The following is a 24,255-nucleotide window of genomic DNA, read 5'->3' on the forward strand; positions in this document are numbered from 1 at the left end:
CCACAGAACAGAGGGGCGGGAATAGGGGGGATGGGGGGAGGGGTGGGGCTCCTCGGCGCCTCAGCGAACCTCCGCCCCAGAGCAGCAGCGGGACCCACGGCCCAGGAAGGCGGTGAGGCGGACAGCAGACCCCGACCTCCCCGATCCGGGGCCGGGCGCTGGGGGGCGGCCGGGGCCGTTACTTACAGAGCCCGCTGCCGCCTGAGCAGCGCCGTCGTCGCCATGGAGACAGCGTCGTGCCCGGCCGCCACTCCGCTTCCTGCCGGTGCTCCGCCACCGGGGCCCGGGCGGAAACAACGCGAGGCCCCGCGCTCCGCTGCCCGCCTCCGCGCTGAAGCGGCGGGCGGAGGTTATGTTTCCCGCCGGACGAGTGATGCCGGTGCCCCGCATGCGGCGCGCTGGGGCGGGTGGGTGCTGTGCTGCCAAGCGCTCGTAGAGCTGCCGTCCCGCAGCCTGCGGAGCTGCCAGCTGCCTTGCGTTTCCTCGCTCCCTGCCCGAGCATGGCCCTGGAGCGGATAACGGGAAAGGACTGGTACCAGGTCCTGGGTGCGCAGCCGTCAGACAGCCCGGCCGAACTGAGGCGGAAATACCAAAGACTCGCTCTCTTAGTAAGTACACGTCTGCTGCTTTAGCTGTATTAAACTAGTCAAATAAATACTGCAGCTTTTGCTTTTAATTCCCCTCCTCCTCTCCCCCCCCACTAGTTCTGTTGCTCACAGATCGCTGTTGGATCAGCCCTCTTTAATATCTTTATCAAGGATTTGGATGTGGGAAGTTGGGAATTGCGTGGATCTCCCTAGGGGTTGGAAGGCCCTGCAGTGCAATCTGCACAGGTTGCATCGCTGGGCTGAGGCCGACAGAATGAAGCGTCGGGTCCTGCAGTTTGATGACAACAAGCACAGTGCTGCAGGTTTGGGGCAAAGTAGCTGGAAAGCTGCATGGAAGAAAAGGATCTGGGGTTGCTGCTCCTTGCTAAGTTGATCCCAAGCCAACTGCATGCCCAGGTGGCCAAAAAGGCCAATAGCATCCTGGTTTCTATCAGAAATAGTGTTGCCAGCCCAAGCAGGGAAGTGATTCTTCCTTTGTACTCAGCTCTGGTGAGGCCACACTGTGAGAACTGTGTTCTCACTATGAGAAAGACGTGGAGACCCTGGGACACGTCTTGAAAAGAGCAGCAAAACTGTGAATGGCCTAGAGCACAAGTCTAATGAGGAGCAGCTAAGGAAACAGGAACTGCGTGGTCTGAAGAAGAAGAGGCTTAGGGGTGCCTGAAAGGTGATTACGATGCAGTGGGGGTCAGCTTTCACTCCCAGAAAACAGCAAGAGAACGAGAGGGAATGGCCTCAAGTTGTATTAAGGGAGGTTCAGAAAAAGTGGCAAGGTACTGGAACAGACTACTGCAGGAGACAGTGGAGTTGCTGTCTCTGGAGACTTTCGAGAAAAGGGTCCACATCGCACTGAGTGACACGATTTAGCGGTGTAATGCTATAACACAATGGAAAGTGCCACGATAATTGCAAGGTGGCAAAGTCATTGGCTACAGCAAACAAGAACAAGCCTAAACACAGCAGCTGCAGACACAGAAATGAAGGAAAAGAGCTGCTGACCTTTAGAAGACCTCAGGTATGCAGTGAACTCCAGCAAAATACCCTTACCTTCACTGCCAAACCTTAAATGAGGGCTGGGAAGGGGTGCATCCTGGTTCCACCCCTTCCAGTCTCTCAGGCACATTGCATGCACCTGAGCTCCACTGGGTTGGCACTGCCTTCCCACCAGGTGCTCCATCACTGGCTCAGGCTGTGACTTAGCATTTCCTGTACAAGTGGTATGAAGATGATGGGTTTTTGGTTGGTCTAGGTTGATCTTAGTGATCTTTGCTACCTTTATGACTCTACGATAATCAAAGCAAATTTATAGCATCAATTCACTTGAGGATAGTTCATGATATGAGTGCCCAGAATCTGTGCGAGTTGTTCTGCTTCATAAACACGGATACACATTCCAGCTTTGCTAAACATTCCTGATTAAACCAAATCAAATACTTGTTCATCAGATGTCCTATAATCAGGAGTACATGTCAAAAAAAGGTCATTGTCTGTTGTGCATAGCCATGTGATGTGCTAATTGGTATTTGTAGCATTGAGTGTCACACACAGTTACAGTGTTTGGAATGAACCCTTGAATACAGAAAGAACAGATTCAAACAATCTCTTCCTGATAGGATGCAGTAGTGGAACATATAGGATGAAAATTGGTGAATATCCATTTAGGTTTTATTTGAAGGCTTATGGTATGCTTTTGTAGAGCCATATTTTTAGTCATGCTTTCAGACTTCGTGTTCCCTTCATGTTTCCCATCCTCATGGTTTTCATGAGCTCTAGGACCTTAGTTCAGGTTAACTTGGATCCTCCTTTTTAACCCCACACATAATTCAGGCTTTTTAATCAAGTGATTATTTAGCCCACCATTAAGAGCACATTAAGGCATATATGCCTGATACTGTGGGCCATTTTAACCAAACTAGACAGATTTTCAGAGGTCCCAGGATAACGTAGAGAGCGATGCATGTCTAATCTTGCTACAGTTCTAGAAGGTAAAGAATTATTTTAACATACAGGCTTTTCTTTATAATCCGTGCATTTCCATTCTGCATGGTCAGCGCTCTCTGAAAAGTCAGTGTGAAATGTTAGAGAAAACTAAGATATTTTTTTCTCTTTTATGCTATTTTGCTCTTGAGTTTTTTTCACTGTCAGTGATGGATCTGACTAAAAAGCCAAATGATGTTGCCTTGTAGGTGTTTCCTCCAAGGCAGATCTGCTGCTTGTCAGTTGTTGTTAGCGTATGTCTGTCACTATGTGTCTTTCTCTTCTAGTAGAGCTGCTTACAGACCTTTCTTGTTTGTCTGTTTATTGATGCAGCCTCTAGCACAGTCTGTTGTCTGTAAAAAGCACAGTGGTAATAAAACAATTACTTTTATGCACCCTATATAGGAGTGATGGGAGACTACAATACATAGTGCATGGTTCCAGTGTGAAAGTCATTGCTGCAGATAGTGTTGATCCAAGGTGAGGTGCATCACGTTTTAAAAAGAAGTTAGAAGTTCGTGAAAGAAAAGTCTGCAGTGCCACATTTGCACCAAAATACAGCCCCAGACCCAGAAAACAATGAGCTGTGGACTTCTGAATATGGATGGCATGTATATAAGGGAGGTGTTACAGTATCTTCGTCCTATCCTGATGCTATTCCCTAGGCATCCACTGTTCATTATTAGTGTAGCACTGGCTGCACCTCTCATCTTACCCACCGTGTCCTGCTCACATGAAGTAATTCCCCTTCTCCCCAAATAAGGCTAGTACTCAAGAGATCTTAGTGGTTGCACACCTCACCTCTAAGTCACAGTATGTTAATTTATGGTTTTCTGAAGCTGTTACTGTACGTAGCAGTAGTATTGCTGGAAGCAGAGGACAAGTCTACGTGCAGGTGCCCCAGGTATTTTTGTGTATGGTGTTGGCAGTGAATTAGCAGAGCAACTGCAGCTTAGAAATCTGGGATGAATGTTGAGCACTGCCACGTACTGCCTGTTTAAAGACTTCTTGACAAACGTATATGGTCAACGCTAGTTATCTTAAAATCAGTAAGTTTATAAAACAGCTAACATCTTGTATGCTAATTACAATTAATATGACTTCTGTAGTGGATAAGATTCTGATCACAGATGTTCATTAGCATCGAGCATAATCAATGGTGGAATTGATTTTTAAATGTAATTCCATTAAAATAAAAATGGCAAATGGCTGCAGTTTCTTCAGATGATCCCCAGTGTTGACAGAGAACATTCAATATGAAACACATTGTATACTTAGCACCCCAAAAGAACAGGCAGATGTTAATTTCCAAAGCTGCAAAGAATTGGGGATCTTGCCATACATCATCTATATTGGCAGTTAGATCTCAGGACTGACTACGATAATAGCAGACAAGTAAAAAATGTTGAATTGCGATCTTGCAAGAACTGATTTGTAAGGGAAATTCACCTTAAAATGATCAATCTGTAAAGTATAACTTGCTTTTATCAATTCTAAAGGGTTGATGGTGGAAATGGTTAATGAGATATTAAATGAAACCATGCAAATGGTTCATGTGGTCAAGTCTTAATGGATGTTTAAGCAAACCATTTAACTGCAGACTCTGGGTGATGTCTGTTCCATCTTGAAGGATAATATGAATTGGATACACAGTTCAGGTTTGGCCTAAAAGTAGTGATTCTTTTGTTGTTATATTTTCATTCTCACCATCTAAATATTAAAGTCTACATTTACTGTATTTCCTTGCAACCATGAAACTTAAAACTTTGTCAAATATTTTCATACTTACTTGTCTGGTACCTGCACCATCTTAATGCTTCTTTCTGTAACATTTAATAACAGCCAGAGGTGGGAGACTGTTGAGCAGAAGACATGTATGGCACTAGCAATTTGATCATCAGGCTTTTTTAAGGAACAGAATATACACGTATGCTGGCCAGTACTTCAGTGTCTTCTCCAGCACAGAGCTTCAGCCAGTGACTTTGAAAACATTCAATTAGAAATCTGTATTTTGTAACCAGCACAGCTCAGTGCCACTGGTCTGCAATTGGCTGCCTTACATTCATTTCAAGGGGCTTTTTGAAGCATCTCAGATTCCGTGTTCTGGAATGATTCAAAACTGATTTTGAGAACTGCTGTGTTTAAAGATTAAACTCTTAGCACCCAAGCCTTTCACCTTGAGGACACAGTGATGTTTTTGAGGTGTGGTGTACGTGCAACCTTCTTATCTGTAATTGTATAGACTGTTGTTTTAAGAAGAAAAAAACATAAATGGGTAAATGTTTTTAGGAGAGGCCATGCCCACGTCCCATTTCAGAGCATGTATAAAACTAACAGTGGATAAAATAGAGTAATAGAAAAGGAAAAATGACACAATCTTACTGGTACAGTTTTTCACATCTTTTGGTGTAGTGTTTTGTGGACAGAGAATGAGTTGCCAGATTGCTTGCAAGTTTTTCTGTAGCTGCTCTGCATCTGAAAGCTGCTTTTTTTTACAGAGAATGGAGTCACCAAACAGAAGCTTTGTCTCGCTGAGAATCAAGTGTCTGTTCCTGTTGATGCTGATGATATTATAGGATACCTTTCAACTGGAAAAAAAATTATTGTGCAGGAAAATTATATGCTGCTGTTACAATGTATGCCCTAATCTTAAAGAAAATCCATGTAATTTGAGCAGGGAGCATGCAGGAAGCTCTTATTTTTAATATGGAAAGGAAATAAAATGTGCCACTTAACACACAGTGTTACAAAGATTATCTGTTTATCAGAAAGGGTGGTGTGTGTATGTAAATACAAAGTGTTAGGATGATCACTTAATCTGTTTGAGAGAATAGAATATTTTAAAACAAAGAGCATTAAGTGTGAGAACGACTGTCAGCAGCAATAAAAAGAGAGGACATTAACAGAAATTTAATTTAACGGAGCACAATAATTTCTTTCCAGGCTGAGTTTAAGATGAGAATGATAATCTTACAAACTTCAAGACGTTTTCACTTTGATCAGAAGTCTCATAATAATTTTCATAGTGAAAATTATGCAGCATATATACAGTTTTTTCCTAACAGTCCTGTGGAAAACATTTTGCCAGCGTGCCTAGTTGTAGCCTGGCTGAGCTTAATAACTTTTTAACAGAGAAAGAGGCACCATTAAGTTTGTTGCAAAGGAATGTCTATTTGGCTCCCTGGGTAGTTTTTTATTTTTAATCTGTTCCTTACATCTTACTGTTTTTTTTAACCTTAATAAAATAAAAGTGGGTATCTTCTCAAGTTGGAACGGAAACAATTGGTTATTAACTTTTATAAGAGTATTTAAGAGAGCCTCATTGTTCAGTTGGAACCTAGTTCAAACAGCTCGATCTGGTGGCTCATCATCACACCAATACTCCTGCTGCTCTTTCAGCTGACAGCTTTTGTTTAACTCACCCTCACTTTTTGTTTTTCTTCTTCTTTCTTACACTAGAGGAGGTCAGAGTAGCGTTCTGTACTAAGTCAGAAGAACAGATATTTTCACCCCGTCAGCGATCACATTGCAGAAATGGGAACTCTTATTAATCTGAATGGTATCCCACATTTGTTACACGTGTCACGATAGTACTTCAAAGCCAAGTGTTGTGGAGATGTGTGATGCCACTGCATGCAGAGATACAGACTGCCACGTCTGAGCAGAAGCTCCTGCTTGCTCAGTTGGAGTGGTGGGTGAAGCAACGTTGAGTATAGTTGGTTCTTGGGCATCACCTGCTTACAGTAGGGTACAGACCAGGAAAACCATCAGCCCACATTTGGTTGGGCAGCTGGCAAATGAACTGAAATGCCACGATCCACTCGTGTACTGACCCATCAGCTGGTTGAAGATGCACCCTGGCTGTATCTCTTACAGTGAAAGGCTGAGAAAGGTGTCCTGACTTTGCAGTAGTGAGAGGTGATGGAGGTAAGTGAAGAGAAAAGGGAATTGGATGTAGTGACAAGCCGTAGAAGGAACAGGGGAACGTGACAATATCATCAGGTAGAGAGTGCAGTGTTCATTTTTCAGGTTGAGTATCCAGCATGCTGCAGCCTATTTGAAGCAGTGCCTCACTTTTAATTAATGTCACTAATGCTTTATAAAGAAATGCAATGCCTCTCTTGAATGATTTGCATGTTTTTGTAAGTTAATGATCATAGTACATTAAAAGATTCCAAATATGTAGTATAACTTGTGGAAATCTCTAAAACTAACACAGTAATTTTTTCCTTCTTCTTTAAACACTTTTAAAGTAAAACTAACTGCTAGATCTGGAATTTCAAAGTTAGCTCTTCATGTCCATTTTACAAGTTATAATTTGATTAGTGGTCTAACTTGTCATTTTGAGATCATGGATGGTTTTAAATACTAGTGATAAGAAAACAGTTAAAAATTTTAAGTGTTATGCAGATATTGCAATTATGCCCACTAATAGATAAGCTAATCATCTGTTTCTCAAGCTTCAGCTGCCACAGAGACTTCTTGCAAGTCAGTGTGCCTGCTGAAGGCCCTACCTGTCTCTTTGCCCTTCTGCCACGTGTTACTTAGCCACAAAATAGCATCCTGTGGACTTGCCTTCATCCACTACATTGCCTGTAACCGGGAAAACTTCTTGCCCACTTTTCTCAGTGCTCTAAGCAGCTCTATTTTTTTATAACATAAAATTTTCCCTTTGCTTCATACAAAAAAAAAAAAAAAAAAAAAAGCATTTGTCCAAACTAGTTTCCTGACCTTTTGAGTAACTGGTGTTACTGTTTGACTACAGCCATGTTAACTTACAACTGAGTGTTACTTAATGTGACATTCAACAGTGTAAATTGCAAGCAAAAAGGGTCAGAAATTTATAAAGAACTTTTGAAACTCCTTCTGTACTTTTACCTTTATACTCGTGTATGTTTTAAAATGTTTTATTTCTTCCCTTCCCTTACTACTTTTTGCTTGCTTTGTTTCCTCACTTCCTCCCACATTGTAGTATTGTTCCCAAAAGCTTTGCAAGTGGCTTGTCAGGCTCTTAGGTGGCTCTTCATAGCTAAGTATGGAGCCATGGGACCACAAAAAGGCAAAGTAGAAGCTGTTCCTAAAGACCTGCTTTCTGGTAGCTACAGCTTCTGTTTTCTTTCCTCTTTCTTATACTTTCATTGGGAAACTTAATCTTTGTTTCTGTTTATCCAGTAACAGTTGTGGAGTTTCTTCCTCAATAAAGACATACTTTATTGAGAGAATGGGAGCTGGAATGTTTTAAAGTAGCAGACCCATGGACTGTTTCCTTTACTGACAGTGGATCTCCACTTTCTATGTTAAGACCCCTAAGAGCATAAGGTTGAAATAGTACTATTGTGATCCTACAGGACAATAAAAGCAGTTGCGTTAGAAAAGGATTTCAGAAATCCAAGTCACAGTTTGCACATTTTAGTAACTTCCTGCAGAAGTAATTGGTGATGAGAAACACTCCGTAGCACGAGACTAGCTCTGCAGTCACAGGATGCTGCAAGCAGCATTGAGTTGAACATGACTACTTCCATGGAAGTTGAAATTCACATCTATGAAATACAGTAAAAATTACATTGCCAATTCTGCTTCTATTGCAGCTAAATGTAAAAGACAAGCATGCAAAAATTGGGTTTTGGCTGCCAACACAACACAGTGGAGAAAGAAGACTTGCACATCTTTCAGATGTCTCTCAGCTCAGGCTCACGCCCAACTTGAAAAGATTAAGATTTTCAGGCACATAATAGTACCATCCAGCACCTTGGTCAGAAATCGTGGTTGTCAACCTCTGTAATTTCAATGTGAAAGATGTTATGGTGAATTTCCTCACTAACCAGAGAGAGGGTTGATGAAGTTAAAACAAGAAAAAAAAAAGCTTTAAACAAATCTGTTTATTTTTTAAATAAACTAAGTTGGGATGTTTGTGGGTATTATCTTCTAATGGAGCCATTGGGTGATGAGTAATTAAAGTCTTACAGAAAGCTTTCTTCTTCCTGCTTCATGCTCTACTGATGAGTATTGGCTAGAAATGCCTTGAGTCGCAGCAAATACCTCCTCATAGCAACAGCTACAGGAGCAGTCGTACCTGAAATATTTCTATTCTGATGGTTCTTGACCCACACAAACTTTGAATAATCAATAACCAGATCAGGTAGGAAAAGGCTGAAGTTGTGAGAAAGCTAAATGTTTGTTTGGGGTGGAAGAAAAAGGAAGAGGAGATGGACGGAATTAATGAATCAAGGAAATAAATTCCTTGCTCTTTTGTCAAGCTGCCTTTGGATAGACATCCTTTGGGGGAATTTTAATCCACTTCTGTATGAAAAGATTGAACATCACAAGGAACGCTTCACTTTGTTTCTCATCCTTACAAGTGGAAAAAACAGGCTCCTTCCTTCCATGTTCCCTGCTAACTTCTGCCAATTGAGTGAACATGTTGAAAAGACTGATTGTGGGCTAGGAAAGCGAGTTTAAGACCTGGAATCGTTCTTTTCACGGAAGTGAACAAGTTTCACGTTTCAGAGAGAGCATTTTGTTGCAAAATCACTCAAATAAGAAAAGTACTTCAATGTAATTTTTGTTGTGCTGTTGTAGCATGAGACCACACCTTTTTTTTTCCCCCCTTTACAAATACGTGCTGGCGGAAGCTCTTCAAGGCTGAATTGTGCTACTAACTTCTCAGCTACCAACAGCTTGCATATATTTAAACAAGCATGGATTCCGATCGAGTAACACTCTCATGCCTCTTTATGTGGGTATCTTAATGAAATAAGGTATCACACCCCTGGCATTTTTAACAGATTAAACGTTTGAACCCCATATTTAGCCCACTTCATCCTGCACGTTAGCCTTTGTGTACGAGAGAAGATCCCATCAGTTCATCTTGACAGCCTGCAGGGGAGGTACTGTGAAGGAGATACTTTACAACCATTGTTCACTTTGTTTCCTTGGGTGTCCATTTCTCATAACACTAGCATAGTGCAGACAATGAAATGTTCTTGACGTAACCTTCTAGCAAGCATTAGGTGGCAGTAGTGCGTTGTATTTGGCAACCGTTCTGCAGTTTGTCTTCTATCTCCTGCAGTTTTTATTGCAGTCTAATGAGCGGAGAACACACGCACATTATTTCTTGCCGTTTATGAAATACCAGTTCATGCTCTGACTTTATGGGGCTGTAAAGGCAGCTGTTATTTGGGCTCTGAGGTACCTAGGTGAGCGAGGTCAGCTTACTTTAGTTTCTGCACAGCATTCCTTCCTTTTTTTCCTAATAGTACTAGCTGAATGATCTGATTAGGTTTATGCCATTAACGGCCACGCATATTTATTTCTACAATCTTTATCTTTTCATAAGCTGTAGCCACTTCTAAAATTAATATAACCTCTTAGGTGAAGTATGTTATTCTACATACTATTGTGTTTTAATTGTTTGATTTTTATTTATTTTAAGACAGTGTAGAAAAAGTTGATATGACCATAATTAACTTCCCAGCATAGTGTTTTTACAGATCCTGGTGAAATGCAGTTATTGCATGACCTTTTAGAGGTGTTTTTTTCCCCTCTCCTTATCCTTCTTTTTCACAAGTAAAGAAGCTCAAGGAGTTTGGAAGGGGTGTTGCATTGTATTAATCTGGCAGGATGATCAATTAATAGAAGGAGAGCAGGAAAGTGTTGACAGAACATGCTATCTAATTAGTACCTGATGAACCATACAGGCCACAGAGCACAAAATGTCACGTGCTTCATGATGTCTGCTATATGAGACCTTTATATACAAAATCAACCTGTAGAAAAACTAAACGGATGTTTGAGCATAGCTCCAGTGAAGGAAATTTTCTCTGATGAAAAACTTCACTTTTCACTGATACCTTGGGGAAGGCTGATAGTGCAAGATACATCACAGCAATCCAAAGCATCAAGCCTTTGTTCTGCATAAGGCTGCTTAAAAGTCATGGAGCCTTTCATTTGCTTCAGTCCTCTTCTACTCAAGAGGTGAATTGCAAATTACAGGACCAGATGAAATGAGTATTTAAAATAAAAGTATGCAGCCTTCCCTCCTGCTTTTTGGAGCAGTGCCTGATGGCTCACGTGATACAGCAGCAAGTGAAATTACTTTAAGAGCAGGAAGCACCGCAACGCTTCAAGGTTCTACTCTGTTTTTCTAGCATGTGCCAGTTTGAAATAGCTTTTCAGTTGAAAATCAAGTGGTTTGGTCTTGAAAGACTCCAAGTGCCTTTCCAGTATTGCCAGACTGACTGACTGCTACTGACAGTAAGCTTTTTTCCATTCTTGTCTAAAAATATATTAATTCATACTTTACATTCAGAAAATCTCTCTCCTTCTGTGAGAGGAGGAAAGTTTATTATCTACATGTTTAAACCATCTTTTCCAAATGAATCCTCTTTTCCCTCCAGTCTCCGTTCTACTGAAATAAGCCAATTCCTGGTTTAGAATAATTTTCCGAGTGTATCACATTTATCTTTGTAAAATATGGAAGTGCTGTTTAATTGTGACCCAATTTAATGGCTTCAGATGGCGAAGCTCCAGAATGGCTTCCTTCTGTGACCTTTCAGCAAGTGCCACAGGGCAAAAGGCTGAGTGCATGTTACATGGTTTTTTTTTCCCTGATCAATATGTGTGGGTAAGACATGTGTTTTTCTTAAATTTGGTTACTCAAAACTTCACATTCCAATTTAATAAACAGCTGCATCATTAAGCCTTACTGTGTTCTGATTTAAATCCATTGGAGTCTGCATTCTGCAGGAGTTCTGTCTTCAAGTGTAACAGCCAGCATGCAGTTTCTAGTCGCTATGCCATGCCTAAGACCAGACTAAATATCATTTGGAGTTGTGTTCCTGATTGCTCAAATATAGTGTAGGTAATTCTGAATGCAAATGTATGTAAATTCTATTATGTGCTCATACGGATTTGTAGCTTAATTATTTAGTATGGCAACATGTAAGTGTGAACTTGAAAAGTATTTCATAGATCCTGGAGTGTTCCAATTGTGTTATACGTTTCTTGTGTGCTGTATCCAGCTTTCTATTTTGGTGCTCTGTAAACTGCTCTGGAACTTTCAAAAAGTACATTACAATTTAATTTAAAACATCATAATGAACCTTATGATGACACAGTCTATCAGAACTGGAAACATGCGGCCTTGCTGGGGTGAAGAAGAGGACCCATTCTCCTGATGTCTGGGGCTGTGACCAGCCACACTTCAAATTGCCTGATAACCATTTTCAGAAAGGTACCCATTTGTCAAAATCCTCAAATCAGTGTGACTTGGAAGCAAGTCTGTGCCGCGGAAGCAAGATTTTTCCATGAGTTATCACATTTATCTCTCACATTCTCACTTCACGGTAAGAGATTTTCAGATAGGCTCTTCTGAACTCAAGTATAAGCAGCAACAAAACTCTCCTAGCGTCCAAATCAAACTTCAGAAGGAGAGATGCTGCACTGAGCTTACTTGTCCAGACTCGATTCCAAAGCTGTGCAAATCGTCAAGATTGAACACTGACTTCTTGTGAAAAAACAAAGTTCTGAATACACGTACAGAGGACATCAGCCTGCTGCACGATTTAGATTCCTGACACGATTCAGAAGAGTTGTTGATTTCTTATACACTTATAGATGTGGCTTAAGCACTGTGGTCACACAGCCAAATTAAGTCATCTTGTTTTAAGAGCAGTTAAATTCTTTCTAATAAGACTCTCCACATAGCCTATAAATAGTTAGGAGAAATGGATGCAGTTGCATGACACAGCCCAGCTTCTTCTCAGAAGTTACAACCTAGTGATTTCTGTGAGCATTTGGTCAGACCTAAGCAGATTTGGTTGTTGGTTTAAATCTAGCCAAGGCTGGTGGTGTCTTAATTGCTACCACAGAGCAGCCATTTGGCCTGTGTGAGATGAATGTTGTCAGAGTACCTTCTGCAAGGCAGACATTCATCCACTGGGAATGTATCAAGAAAGTTTTCATTAATTGGTCCCTTTGTTGGCATTTGTGGCAGAGCAGCCAAAATCTGAGTATGAACAGACACTCTATGTTGGGGGTGAGATTTATTGGCAAGCCACAGTACAAAAACTGGTATTTACTATGCACATTATAAGCAGGAGCAAAAGATGCTCCTCCTAAGAACAGTCTACCATTACGTGTATTTTTTTTTTAAGGCATGGAAACACAGCAAGAATTTGAGACTAAAGTGGGAAACAAGGAAGAATATTAACCAGATCTGTCCTCGATAACGTTGACTGTCTTGCAGCTATTAGCATGATGTGAAGTGTTATGGTGAGCTCTGAATTCTACAAACTTAAATGGACCTACGAATACTCTGTCAGATGGCAACACGTGACAGTTTGTGTCCTGACCTCGTTAGCTTAACTTGTAGATAACAGTCACAGTTCACAAAAATATAAAGACCATATGAGAATTTTTAAGCTTAGTTGGCAAATGCTGATACGTCATGTTATCTTGAGCACGTTCTTCTGTTGAAACTCTTGCACTTTGTTGTATTGTTAGGGGCATACATACTGGTGGTTATTTTTGCATTTTGTCTTTTAATGCAACACTCCAACTGATCCTTGCTGAACTTGGAATAGAACGAGATAGGTTGTGTGGTTTTGGTTATATACTTCGCCTTTAAAAGTATGGGTTTTATACCGTCGAATAAAACGACAACAAAAAAGAAGTCTGATACCAGCTAAACAGCGAGAGAGAGTTTGGACACTGAAATCTGAATACACTGGCTAACATACGGACTGACTGTTCTCTGCTCACCCCACTTATCCCCTCCAAATACTGATGATGTAGTTTGTTTTTTTTTCTAAAAAGGCTCGTCAATCTATACAACTCCAGTTGTATGGATTCAAAATCGAGACAAAAATCTCACTCTGTTGGATTCCTGTCTGTAAATCTCAAATTTGAAAAATATGGGTTTTTTTTGTTTGTTTGTTTTCTTAACCCGAGGAGTGTAACCTTGTAAATCTATAACGGGATGGAAAATACCACAATAAGAGCAGGGTAACAAAGTTTTCAGCTACAGCAACTACAGATGCAAAAACAAAAGAAAAGAGCTGCTTACCTTTAGAAGCCTTAGACAGATAGGGATCTGGAGCAAGAAACCACCTCGCTTCTACTGCCAACAATTAAATGAGGGCTGGGAAGGGGTGGATCCTGGCCCCATCTCTTCCGGTCACTCAGGTACATTGCATGCACCTGAGCTCCCCTGGCTTGGCCCTGCCTTCTGCCAGGTGCTCCATCACTGCTTCAGGCCTCCTTAGCATTTCTGCTACTATCATCCAACTGCTGTGTCCTCTTGCTCATATTCATTTAACTCTTCTATGATAGGAATGGATGTAGGTGGTGTGTACTACTGTTATCTCACTGTACCCAGTGCTAATCCACAGTGACTTTCGCTCTTGCACTGTTAATCTAGCCAGCTCTTTGCATGCATTTCTCAACCACTACCTCTTCTGTTTGCAATTTTAATTCAATTCTGTCATTCACAAAAAATGATTGCTTCACCAGATGCCAAGCAGTATTCCATCTCTAAAGTTTGGATTGAGCTCCTCCTGACTGTGACCATGTCTCTGACCACTGCTTATTTGTTAATACAAATGAAGATCCTTTTCCAAGTTTGGGAAATACTGTAGTTATACTGCAACTCATGAACACTGTGACTTCCTGTTAACATTTACAGTAACAAAAAAAAGAAAGAACAAAAGAAAGAAAGAAACTCACCACAGCAAAGCCAAACAGCTCATACTTTGCTAGAACTCCTGTTTCTGGGTGCGTGATGTTGAACAGCTGCTGTCAGGCTGTAAACTTGTCACAGCTACTACTGTATGTCTAACGTAAAAAATGGGAGAAGGTTGCTGAGGGTCACCATGTTAACTTCAGACGTTAATACTCCATCATGGACCCATATTTGGTCATTAGGCATAGTTCCTGAAAAATTGGATGGGTATTTGAATTCATTTAAGTCAGAACTTTAAAATCTTTTGTCTTGATTCACTTATGAACCTAAGGCAAAGCTCTAGCCTTGTATATATAAATATAAATACACGTCCCTACTGAAACAAAGCACAAATTAAAGACATACCAATTAAATTTAGCAAAGTAATTTAATGAGCCCGTAGATAACTTCAGAGTTTTAAAAAATATATTTTTAAATCTGGTAATGTAGATAAGTACTATGCCATAACTGATGGTGGGACTGACTGCTTAGTGGCTACTTTGTGATGCAAGTCCAAGATAGTCTGAAGCTCGCTGATGCTTTTCAGCTGTAATTGTTATATCATTGTACTATGTCTGTCTTCTGTGCTTTAGAAACTTCATAACAGTTTCCTTCATGAAAAACAAAACAAAACCCATACCTAGACAGTGTATATAACAAATAAAGATATGTGAAAATATTCTGCAAAATTGCAGTCTAAGGAGAGGAGATCAAAATTTGCTTTTAATTTGTCATATAGAAAAGTGCTAATGAAGTTTGACTGTAATACACAGTGTAGTTATCATATATTCCATAGTTTCAAAACAGACTGCAGTCTAGCATAAAACCTATGGCTGTATGCTTCACCCCTCCCAGGAAATTGTCATGTTAAGTTGATTCTCCCTGGGCGCTGTAAATTTCTTCTGAAGAACAAGTTCATTAGCACCAATAAAGGATGTGCATTTAATGGATTTAACTAGAAGTCTTCTGCTTGCTAATTTGAATTTGATTAAAATCAATCAATCCTATCACTTTTATGGCATGAAGTCAAGTAACTTGTACAAGTGCTAGGAGGATAGGGACCTTTGTGTGTCACTTGTGTTGCTGGATTTGTGCAACCAATACTCAGCCAACTGCCTTTGTTTCCCATCTTGTGGAATGAGCGTTCTGAAGCTCAGTTGATATGGTTATTCAGATGTAGTGTCATTACAGTTATTAACCAGGTGGTCTTCATTTACTTCCACGTGCTTCAGGGATCAGTTTTTCAATTCCTGAAGTGCCCAAACTTCACAGAGTATAAAGGAAGCAGAAATAAAGACTGCAGCAGTTGAATGGGATATATGTAGCATGTTTCAGGTTCTTTGTATGAATACTGTGCGTGAAAACCATGCACGTTTGGGAACTGTGTAACTTGTTTATGATTACTGTACTGCAAAAGCAAATCGTTGCAACTACTGTTCTGAAAACATTGGCTAATAATGTAAAGCAGTGCACTTTTCAGCTGCAAGAATCAATAGGAAGTTAGCAGACAAGTAGTGAGCCCGTATCCATACATGACTGATGGAGTAGCTCTTGGAGACAGTCTACAAATGAACAAAACAAAATTAACCCTGCTGAGAAAAAAAAACAACAGAAACAAAAAAAAAAACCAACCCTGTTTATACTCTGTGATAGATATGGAAGGCAGTAGATGATCAAAATGAAATAAAATCACTAAGATCTTCTGTAAACTATTTCTAAACATTTAGATATGTAGAACTAAACCATGAACTGAACTGTTACCTGTTTCAGAGTCATTTGCCAGGGGAAATTACCCACTGCACTCAAACTGCAGCAATGCACAGTTTGTTGTATATTAACAGTAAGACACTTCAGTACCATCGTGTAGCTCTATCAGAAAGGTAAACTAAGGGTACTGTAACTGAAAAGTATTTGTATTAGGCTGCTTTTCTGTTTCTCTGCAGCATCAGAAATTTGACTGAATCTCCAACAGATCATGTTTAACGCGTGTGCTTTTCATATGAGCTGATTTGGAAACTGATGCTTTTTCAGATGGTCTCAGCAGTGTAAAAACTAAGAAAACAAGACAAAAGAATGGGACCCTTACTGCTGGAGCCAGAGTCCACAAGTGCTATCCACCACGTGACACTTAAGATAAACAGGGGAGTAAGCGATACTGTATATGTGTATAATGTTTTTCTGATAGTAAAATCAATTTCCATTAGTTTAACACCATTATTAACTACCAAGCATCATATGCTGTAAAGCACAACCAATTCCATGCAGTCTTCAGCATTAAAGACAGGCTGGCAAATTACTTTAATTAGTGGTTTGAAAAGGAAAGTTAGACTCTAGCTTTTTTTTCCTCCTCTGTCAGTCCCAGGAATACATCCTTATTTGTTTTCATAAAGTTCTATGAAGTAGTAACATGTTAGTAAAACTTATTGCTGGGTTCAGAAAGAAAACTGTCCAAAAATAAACACATGGATGATCAGCAAAAAGCCATATGGAAATACTGCTCCTTAAAAAACACTGCGTGTATACAGCAAGATAAATCTAGCCTAAGTGCAGTAATACAGCTGAAAATAGTGCTCAAGTGGCAAGTATGAATGACAGGAAGATAGTCTGCACAGATTTTGAGAGCAGAGATTGCAGGAGAGGTTGGTAGGCACTAACATTATGAGCAAGAACTCACAACTGGACGTATAGAAGGAGAGACGAGCAATAGTTCTGTTTGAGTAGGAGGAGACAAATCGAGTAGAAAACGGGCTTGTCTGTTTTCATCATACAGCTTGTACGTGCTCACAGCTGAGATTAACCTGAAAGAAATAAAGCTGAATGGGAGGAGGAGTGCAGAAACATACATCAGATTTAACCTTCCTCAGAACAAAACTGGCTGGTGCTGAGGCTGCTCATCAGAAGGGTAAACTGGAGAGGTAAAAGAATTGGAGGCATGAATATGGCAACAAGAGAAGAGTTTGATTAACGTCTGAAGTATTGACAGAGGACGTTACAAGTACTCTGCATAAAATGCAAATATTAGCAGGATGGCCGAAAGTTTGGCAGTGTTCTCTGTGGTTGGTGTCTCATCTGCCTGACTGGGGTCTAAAATGGCTGGAAAAGAGGCACCTCCTTTGTTTATCTTTCACATGAAAGATGACTCTATGGGTAGCTGAATCATGAATGGATTTTTTGCTTCAAAGGAGAGTACTCTTGTATTCTGATCCGCAGGCTGGACAGTAGGAAAAGGAAGTCAGTGAGAGCAGGTCCGAAACAAATTCAGATGAAACAGAAAATAAAAGCTTTCACTTGAAATAGCAGAAGTTTGAGGATTTTTCTTAGCACAGAGGGAAAGGCTAAGCGTATCAGATGGTAACAGAGTAATAGCTTCAAGATGAGGAGGAGAAAACTCTTCCAGAGAGCATGAAGATCTGATCAGTAAATCCCCCACGACGTAGTTATTAACTCTATAGGAAACAAAAACCAAAGGATGAACCTGAAGAGTATTTTTATGACACTTCCAACAGTATTCTTCAGTCTGTCAGTTTTGGTGTAGGGTGTAACCAGTTCTATGGAGGTGCTTTTTCCAAGCGTTCTTGGCAGGTGAGAAGCTGATAATCCTAGTGCTGTTTCAGGCAATCAGTTATCTGTAAAAAACTGATCAGAGAAGGTGTAGTCTTGTGGCCTCTCCAAACAGGCAATATTAAGAGCAATGGTTTTGTGGTGCTGCTGTTAAACTGTAGCTAATAAAGTTTCAGTGGCACTAAGTCTGGCTCAGCAGTCCTTGAATAGGCCCACGTAGCGGTGTCAAAAATCCTTTCGGATGTAAACTTGTAGGGGTGTGTTCACTGCATCATTCAAGTGCAATAAAACATGTAGTAGCCATTTTTTTATAGGCCCCGCAATTAACCCTAAAATATTTGGGTTGAATCAATTTTAGGTAACAGCATCTGAATTTTTAGAATAATTCATTAATATTTCTTTAGGTCAAATATTGCTTTGAGGAATAACTGCAGGATACACATTTGTGTACACGTTTTGTACTTGAGCTTGAGGGCTGCAAGTACTCTCAGGTGTACGTGGAAAAAGACGTGGAAAAAAGTTAAAGATGAGCATTTTGCTCTTAGGTACCCTTTGTTGAATGATAATACCCAGATAACAGCCATCAGTGCAAATGAGAGTTGCCATATGTTAGTGCCCAAATGGGCTCCTTCCAAGTTTTGCATCTTATAAAGCACAGATGATATTGGTATTCTTGTCTTTCCATTACGAATCATAAAGTAAACCAGTGGAATTCAGGTTATCTGCAATCAGCTCAAATGCTTAAGAGATTTTCCACATCTTAAAAAGTGTGTTGTACAAATTAGGGCCCAACCTGACGTTAATATAAGGTGCAGAAGTTAAAGCTCCAGATTAAGGGATATCTTGAGGTGAACTGAGGAAGACTGAGCTTTTCAGTAGGCATCTGAACTGAAAAGAAGACAGCATGCTCCATTCTGAACCAGTAGTTACAAATGGTTTAAGAAGTGATAAGACTACATTATATAAGTGATAATAATTGAAATGCTTTCTTGCAGTTATGTCCTTGAACCACCATTTCTTAACTAAAATGAGACAGTTTTTGCATCCAACAATCCATGACTTTAAATATTTGGAAGGGTTGTTGTTGATTCACCAAACTGGAAGAAATTAAAAGACGTTGAGGCATATCATCAACAGCAGAATTACACGCTTTATAAATTACATCTGATCACATATATTCTTTTTACTGTTTGAAATAACAGTTCAAAAGCATACATACATGCAACACATTATTCAGTTTTATCTGTAGTAGCCTTAACTAAACGTTGGTAGTGTGCTGAAATGAGCTCTGTGTAATTTCACAGAAGATGTCAGCACCTACAACATCTCTTGCTCCTGAGTGAAGTCCTCTGCATGTACCTATTTCTGTTTGTAGTAGACATTCTCTCTCTAGGTAAATTGTCCATAAGACCAATGATTCCATCAGCAAATTAGCCAGAAAATGCCATCAGTGCACATGGTGACACTATGCCACTGGTGATTTGGTTGCCATTTCAGTGGTCTAATTAAATTGGCAGTTCTCTGCAGTACCTGGAATCCTCGTCTCCCCTTCCTTTGGCACCTTAGCTCATACCTTCTCCTTCTATTTCCTGTCCTTTTAGCTGAATATCAAATGCATTATTGATTGTTCCTCTCCCATCCCTTCTCTCTTCTACTACCTTCAACTTTTTTTAATCTTCTTTTTTGTTTTTGATTGGCAGTATCATCCAGACAAGCAGAAGGCAGATGTGCCAGCAGGAGAAGTGGAGGAGCGTGTGCAGAGGTTCATCGAAATTGATCAAGCGTGGAAGATTCTAGGGAATGAAGAGACAAAAAAAGAGTATGACCTGCAGCAGCGTGGTAGGTTCCTGCCAAGGAGTGCTGTAGCAGCAGCAGCTCTTTAAATAAGCAGGGTCTGGGAGTAGTAGTGAGATGGTATTTTAAAATGCTGCTTGTTGCTGAACCAAATGTTTCTTTCACTCTTGTCCTACTTTCAAATGTGGATCCATTATTTATAGCTTCTGCTATGCATACATTAGCCAGTGAAAACACTGAATTACCTCCGACAAAACATTAGGTGGCGTTATTCCTAATAATATGAATATGGAATTAATACTAATCATAAACCTTATCCCTTTTATTTCATTAAGGCAGCTTCATTAAGTGTTCTTTCTTTATTTATTTTTTTAATTTAAGTCCTATGCTGCATTTCACTGCAGTATTTTAGATTCAGGCATTATTTAGTTTATAAATAGTGTTCAACGTGTACAGTACATAAGCACTTAATCATTAAGGCACATTCTTTCTGGTTGTTTGTTTAAGATCGCCTTCATAATTCATCTGCATTCTAAACTAGCCTTTCTAAATCAAGTTTATAAATAATATTCCAATATAACACATTAACTAGGCAGCTCTAGCACGCGTTTCTTTTTATACCTCTCAGAAAATAGCTTCTTAAAGCAGTGACAGGCTGTTGTGAGAAAGAAAGGGGGGAAATGTAGGTCAGGTCTGTCACACATGGGCTACCATTACATGAAGTGATAGGCTGTCTTTCTGCTCTGGCCTCAGGATAGGAGTCCCTCAGCCTTCCATTAGAACCTTCAATAAATGTATATCCACCCTACATGTTAATGGGGGGAGTCAATAATAGTGTATTGCCTGTGGGGAAAACACTCAGTCGCACTCTGCAGTAACACACTCTGGTCCAGCATTGACATGTAGCCACCACCACTTTTGAATGTGTCTGATAAAAGCCCACTGTCTCTGCAGCTTGTTATTGAATTCTCTTCCATTGTACATTGGCACACCATCAGACCTTGCTCTCTTGTGCTGATTTTTAACTCCCCTGCCGCTGTGGATACCAGAACTTTGAGAAACAAAGGCTTAGTCATTCGGGTGGGTATGCATCACTGCAGGATAAAAAGAGTGATATACAATTGTATATACCCAGTATGAATTCTCTTGTTAAATAATCCTGTGTTTCAGGCTTTGTGTGGGTTTTGACAAGGGGGTGGAAGGGGTTAAAACAGAAAAAAGTGAATAAATACTTCAGAAACAAGGGAAAAAATTGATCTTGTGCTAACTTCTCATGTAATCGGTATTAAGATCAATCTTAAATAACTTACCTCCATCTTAATTTTCAAATGTCTGGTGCGATGCCAGAGCAGAGTGAGATGAGAACAGAATGAAAACAGAAATTCCTAAGTATCAGCTGCGTCTTCCATTGTCACTACTTATTAAATGCACAGAAACAAATGAAATTTTAAAGATGAAGTTGCAAGTCTTTTTTCACACACACTCAGTTTTATCAAAACTTTAAATATAGACCACGACGTTCAAGTTGACTTGGATCACGTAAAGCTGTTTAGTAAGAGAAAAGATTTAATAAACTAATTAGTTTTCCCAAGGTATTTAAGGTCATTTCTGTACACGTTCTCTGTATTTACAGAGATCCCTTTGCATCTAGATGAGTTACTCTAAAAGCCACCTCAATAACGTTCTCTTGTTGTTTTTTAAAGAGCAGATAAAGAAAGCAATTTATTCACACAGGTAACTGGTAACAGTAAGGAAACAGGATGGGTGTATTTCGGTATAGAGCATCCTATTTGAAAAGGACACGGTGTTTCAAACTAAGCCGAACACATCACATACATGTGCAGTGTTGATGCCTTCTTTGTAGCATGTTCCCTAGCAGCAAAATGACAGTGAAATAAAACCCAGTCCTTTGAATGCCTGTCAAGTTGCTTCTGAAGTCATGATTCTAGACAAATTTGTAGACGCTGCTGTAAAGGCTCAGAGAAACAAAGGCACTGAGACAGCAGCTAAGGGGAATAGCGATGAGAGAGATATTATAGCAAGTTAGTAAGGCTGCAAAGCCTGGGAAGCAGAATCTGAAGGACGCCAGTGTGCATGTGTGTACAGCTGCCAGTCCAGAAGCCCCGTGCAATGTAACCTTTTCCCCATAGCAGATTGGTGATTTGTTTGTATTTTCTTGTGCTACATTAAATCACGGTTACTGAGCTTCTTTGTTACTGAGGTTTCTTGTTTTTAAGTCTTGGAAAATAACAAGCAAATGTGCTTTTATATCTTAATACTGCTTTGCTTTGAAAGTAGCATAGTGATCTTTGGGGGTTGGAATAAAAGCTGCATCACAGGTTACCTAGTAACAGTGGACTTCTCAACAGATTTTTCTCCCTGGAGACTTTCTGCTATTTGTTTGGCATTCTATTTAGAGAGGAGGAATATACATCTGAAATCAAACCTGACAGTAAAAATTACCAAAACGCTTTTTGGTGAGTTTAAGTTGGAATTAACATGTTCTGCAGTTTTCAGTCGAGTCATTTGAGCCTTGAAAGTTCATGCCTATGTCACAATTTGAAGGAACAAAATCCTCCAGAGACTCACCAAGATTGGAAAGGATCTTCATAGGCCACCTTGATCAACCTCAAAGCTGGCACGGATCAGTTGCTCACACCGTCTCCAGATTGACTTTGAGATCTCCAAGGACAGAGATTCCACAGCCTTTCTGATAGCCTGTTCCAGTGTTTTTTAACCAAGTTTGAAGGAAGGGCTCCTTGCACGTGGTGCCACTTGCTTAGCATCCTTCTAAGTCTTCCCATTAAGTACTTGTAGACTATGAAATGCAAAACCAGTTCTTGGCTTCTGTTTGGATGCTGTGTCTCAATCCTTGACCATATCGGTAGGCAACCTCAGTTATTTCTCTGTGTCAGTGCTCTGTACTGGGAAGCCCCAGACTGGACACAAGGCATCAGATGTAATCTCAAAAGAGTCAAAAAGAAGAGAGAACAAATAATAAATATGGCACCCTAAAGATGCTGGATGCACGTAGCAGTGCCCCACTAACTTGTGTTGAACCTGATGTCCACTAGAATCCCAAGGTCATCTGCTGGGAAACTTATTGGCCAGCTCTCACAGACACTGCTGCATTTGGATACTCCATCCCAAATGGATGGAAGATGTAATCACCAACAGATGCTTTTCCACCCGAGCACATACCTGAATCTTCCGATTTTCACTTTTTAAATGACACAGATTCTGGAATCTTGCACAGGTGTGATTATAAAGCAGGAAAATGAAAACCTGAACTAAAGTAGCAGCTCCTTCTTCCCTTGCTCCTTCCTGTTCTCCCCCAGCGTAGTAAACTGAAAAGACTTGGAGATGGCCACTTGGCCTTTCATCCTCAGTCTCCCCCTACTCCATAAAGGGATGACAGTGCATTCAACATCATGGTAACTTACATCATTGGATAAGCAAGATGCCAGACGAACAGCCTCACAAACCCACCACAAGAACAAGCAGGAGGAGGCTTTTTTTAGTTTCTTGCTATGAAAATTCCTTCTTAAAAAGTACTTAAATCAAAACTAAGCTTTTTGCGTGGCCATTACTTTCAGCGTACAGAGTGCTAGCTCGTACTTCCAAGTGGCACAACTACACGTTCATTTCTAGCCATGGATTTTATGGCTGTATGGCACACAAGCCTTTTATTGCAGCTCCTCAGAGTATGAGTGAAGCACCATTTTATTTTCTCTCTCTCTTAACAAAAGTGGTTTTTTGGTTAGGAAAATCTTTTACATCGCTTTTTATAATTTCAAATTAAAACATGCTTATTTTAAATTATATAATTAATAACACTTGAAGCTCTTATTTGAGAAATAAAGGGACTAATAGGGAAAAAAAAAAGAGAAACTTCTGTAAATACCCAGGGTTTGGGTACTGTCATGACAACGCTGACTGTCAACACATATCTTGAACTTGGGTAATTATAAGTGTTTGTCTGTTTTTTTAAAGAAAGAAAAAGTCCATGCAAAGAATATATAATAGTCAGAGTTAGAAATGGTTATATCATGACCGTCTTTACTATTACCATACATTGTTAAAGGGGTTAAATTTCCATTCACTGCTTTGCAGCCCCTTTCCTTAAACTCAGCCTCAAATAGACCAAGAAATATTTATTGTATCCTCAAGTAAAACTTAAATACCTTTCCTCTTTTACAATTTCTGAATGACCCAGCAAGGGCTCTAGTAAAGCTTTACTCAACCAAGCCGCTAATAGTTATTTAATGTTGTTCTGTAGCCTGAAAGAATCTCAGTAGTTTTTCCTTTTAATCTCTTTGAATTGCAGGCTCATAAACCTCTCTGATGAGCCTGCCACTGTTTTCTTAGATCCTGCAGTTGAGACAATGGAGCTGCAGAATCCTTTCACCTCTTGTTGTCAGACAAATCCAATAGATGGCAAAGCTAGGCAGGCTGGACTATTTGTGAATTAAAATTTGTTTTCCAAGTTAAGAAAGGTAATCACGTCTTCAGTTATCCATATCCAGGAATGCTGCTGAAAGTGCAACTCTGCACAGAGTTCTGCAGACTGCACTAAGTAGACACCGAGTGTTACTG

General features: G+C 40.1%; 1 protein-coding gene across 1 annotated transcript in view; it reads left to right on the plus strand.

Moving 5' to 3' along the window:
* Positions 1 to 480: 480 nt before the first annotated feature.
* Positions 481 to 24,255, plus strand: part of DNAJC24 (DnaJ heat shock protein family (Hsp40) member C24) — a 28,002-nt gene continuing 4,227 nt past the window's right edge. The window contains exons 1-2 of the mRNA XM_065755444.1: positions 481 to 608; positions 19,566 to 19,704. Coding sequence (XP_065611516.1) covers positions 501 to 608; positions 19,566 to 19,704 — 247 coding nt within the window. The 5' untranslated portion in view covers positions 481 to 500. The remainder of the gene's footprint in view (positions 609 to 19,565; positions 19,705 to 24,255) is intronic.

The sequence above is a fragment of the Cyrtonyx montezumae genome, unplaced genomic scaffold (genome assembly GCF_038088225.1).
Source record: "Cyrtonyx montezumae isolate F1298 unplaced genomic scaffold, pur_monq_1.0 scaffold_10, whole genome shotgun sequence".
NCBI classification, from domain to species: Eukaryota; Metazoa; Chordata; class Aves; order Galliformes; family Odontophoridae; genus Cyrtonyx; species Cyrtonyx montezumae.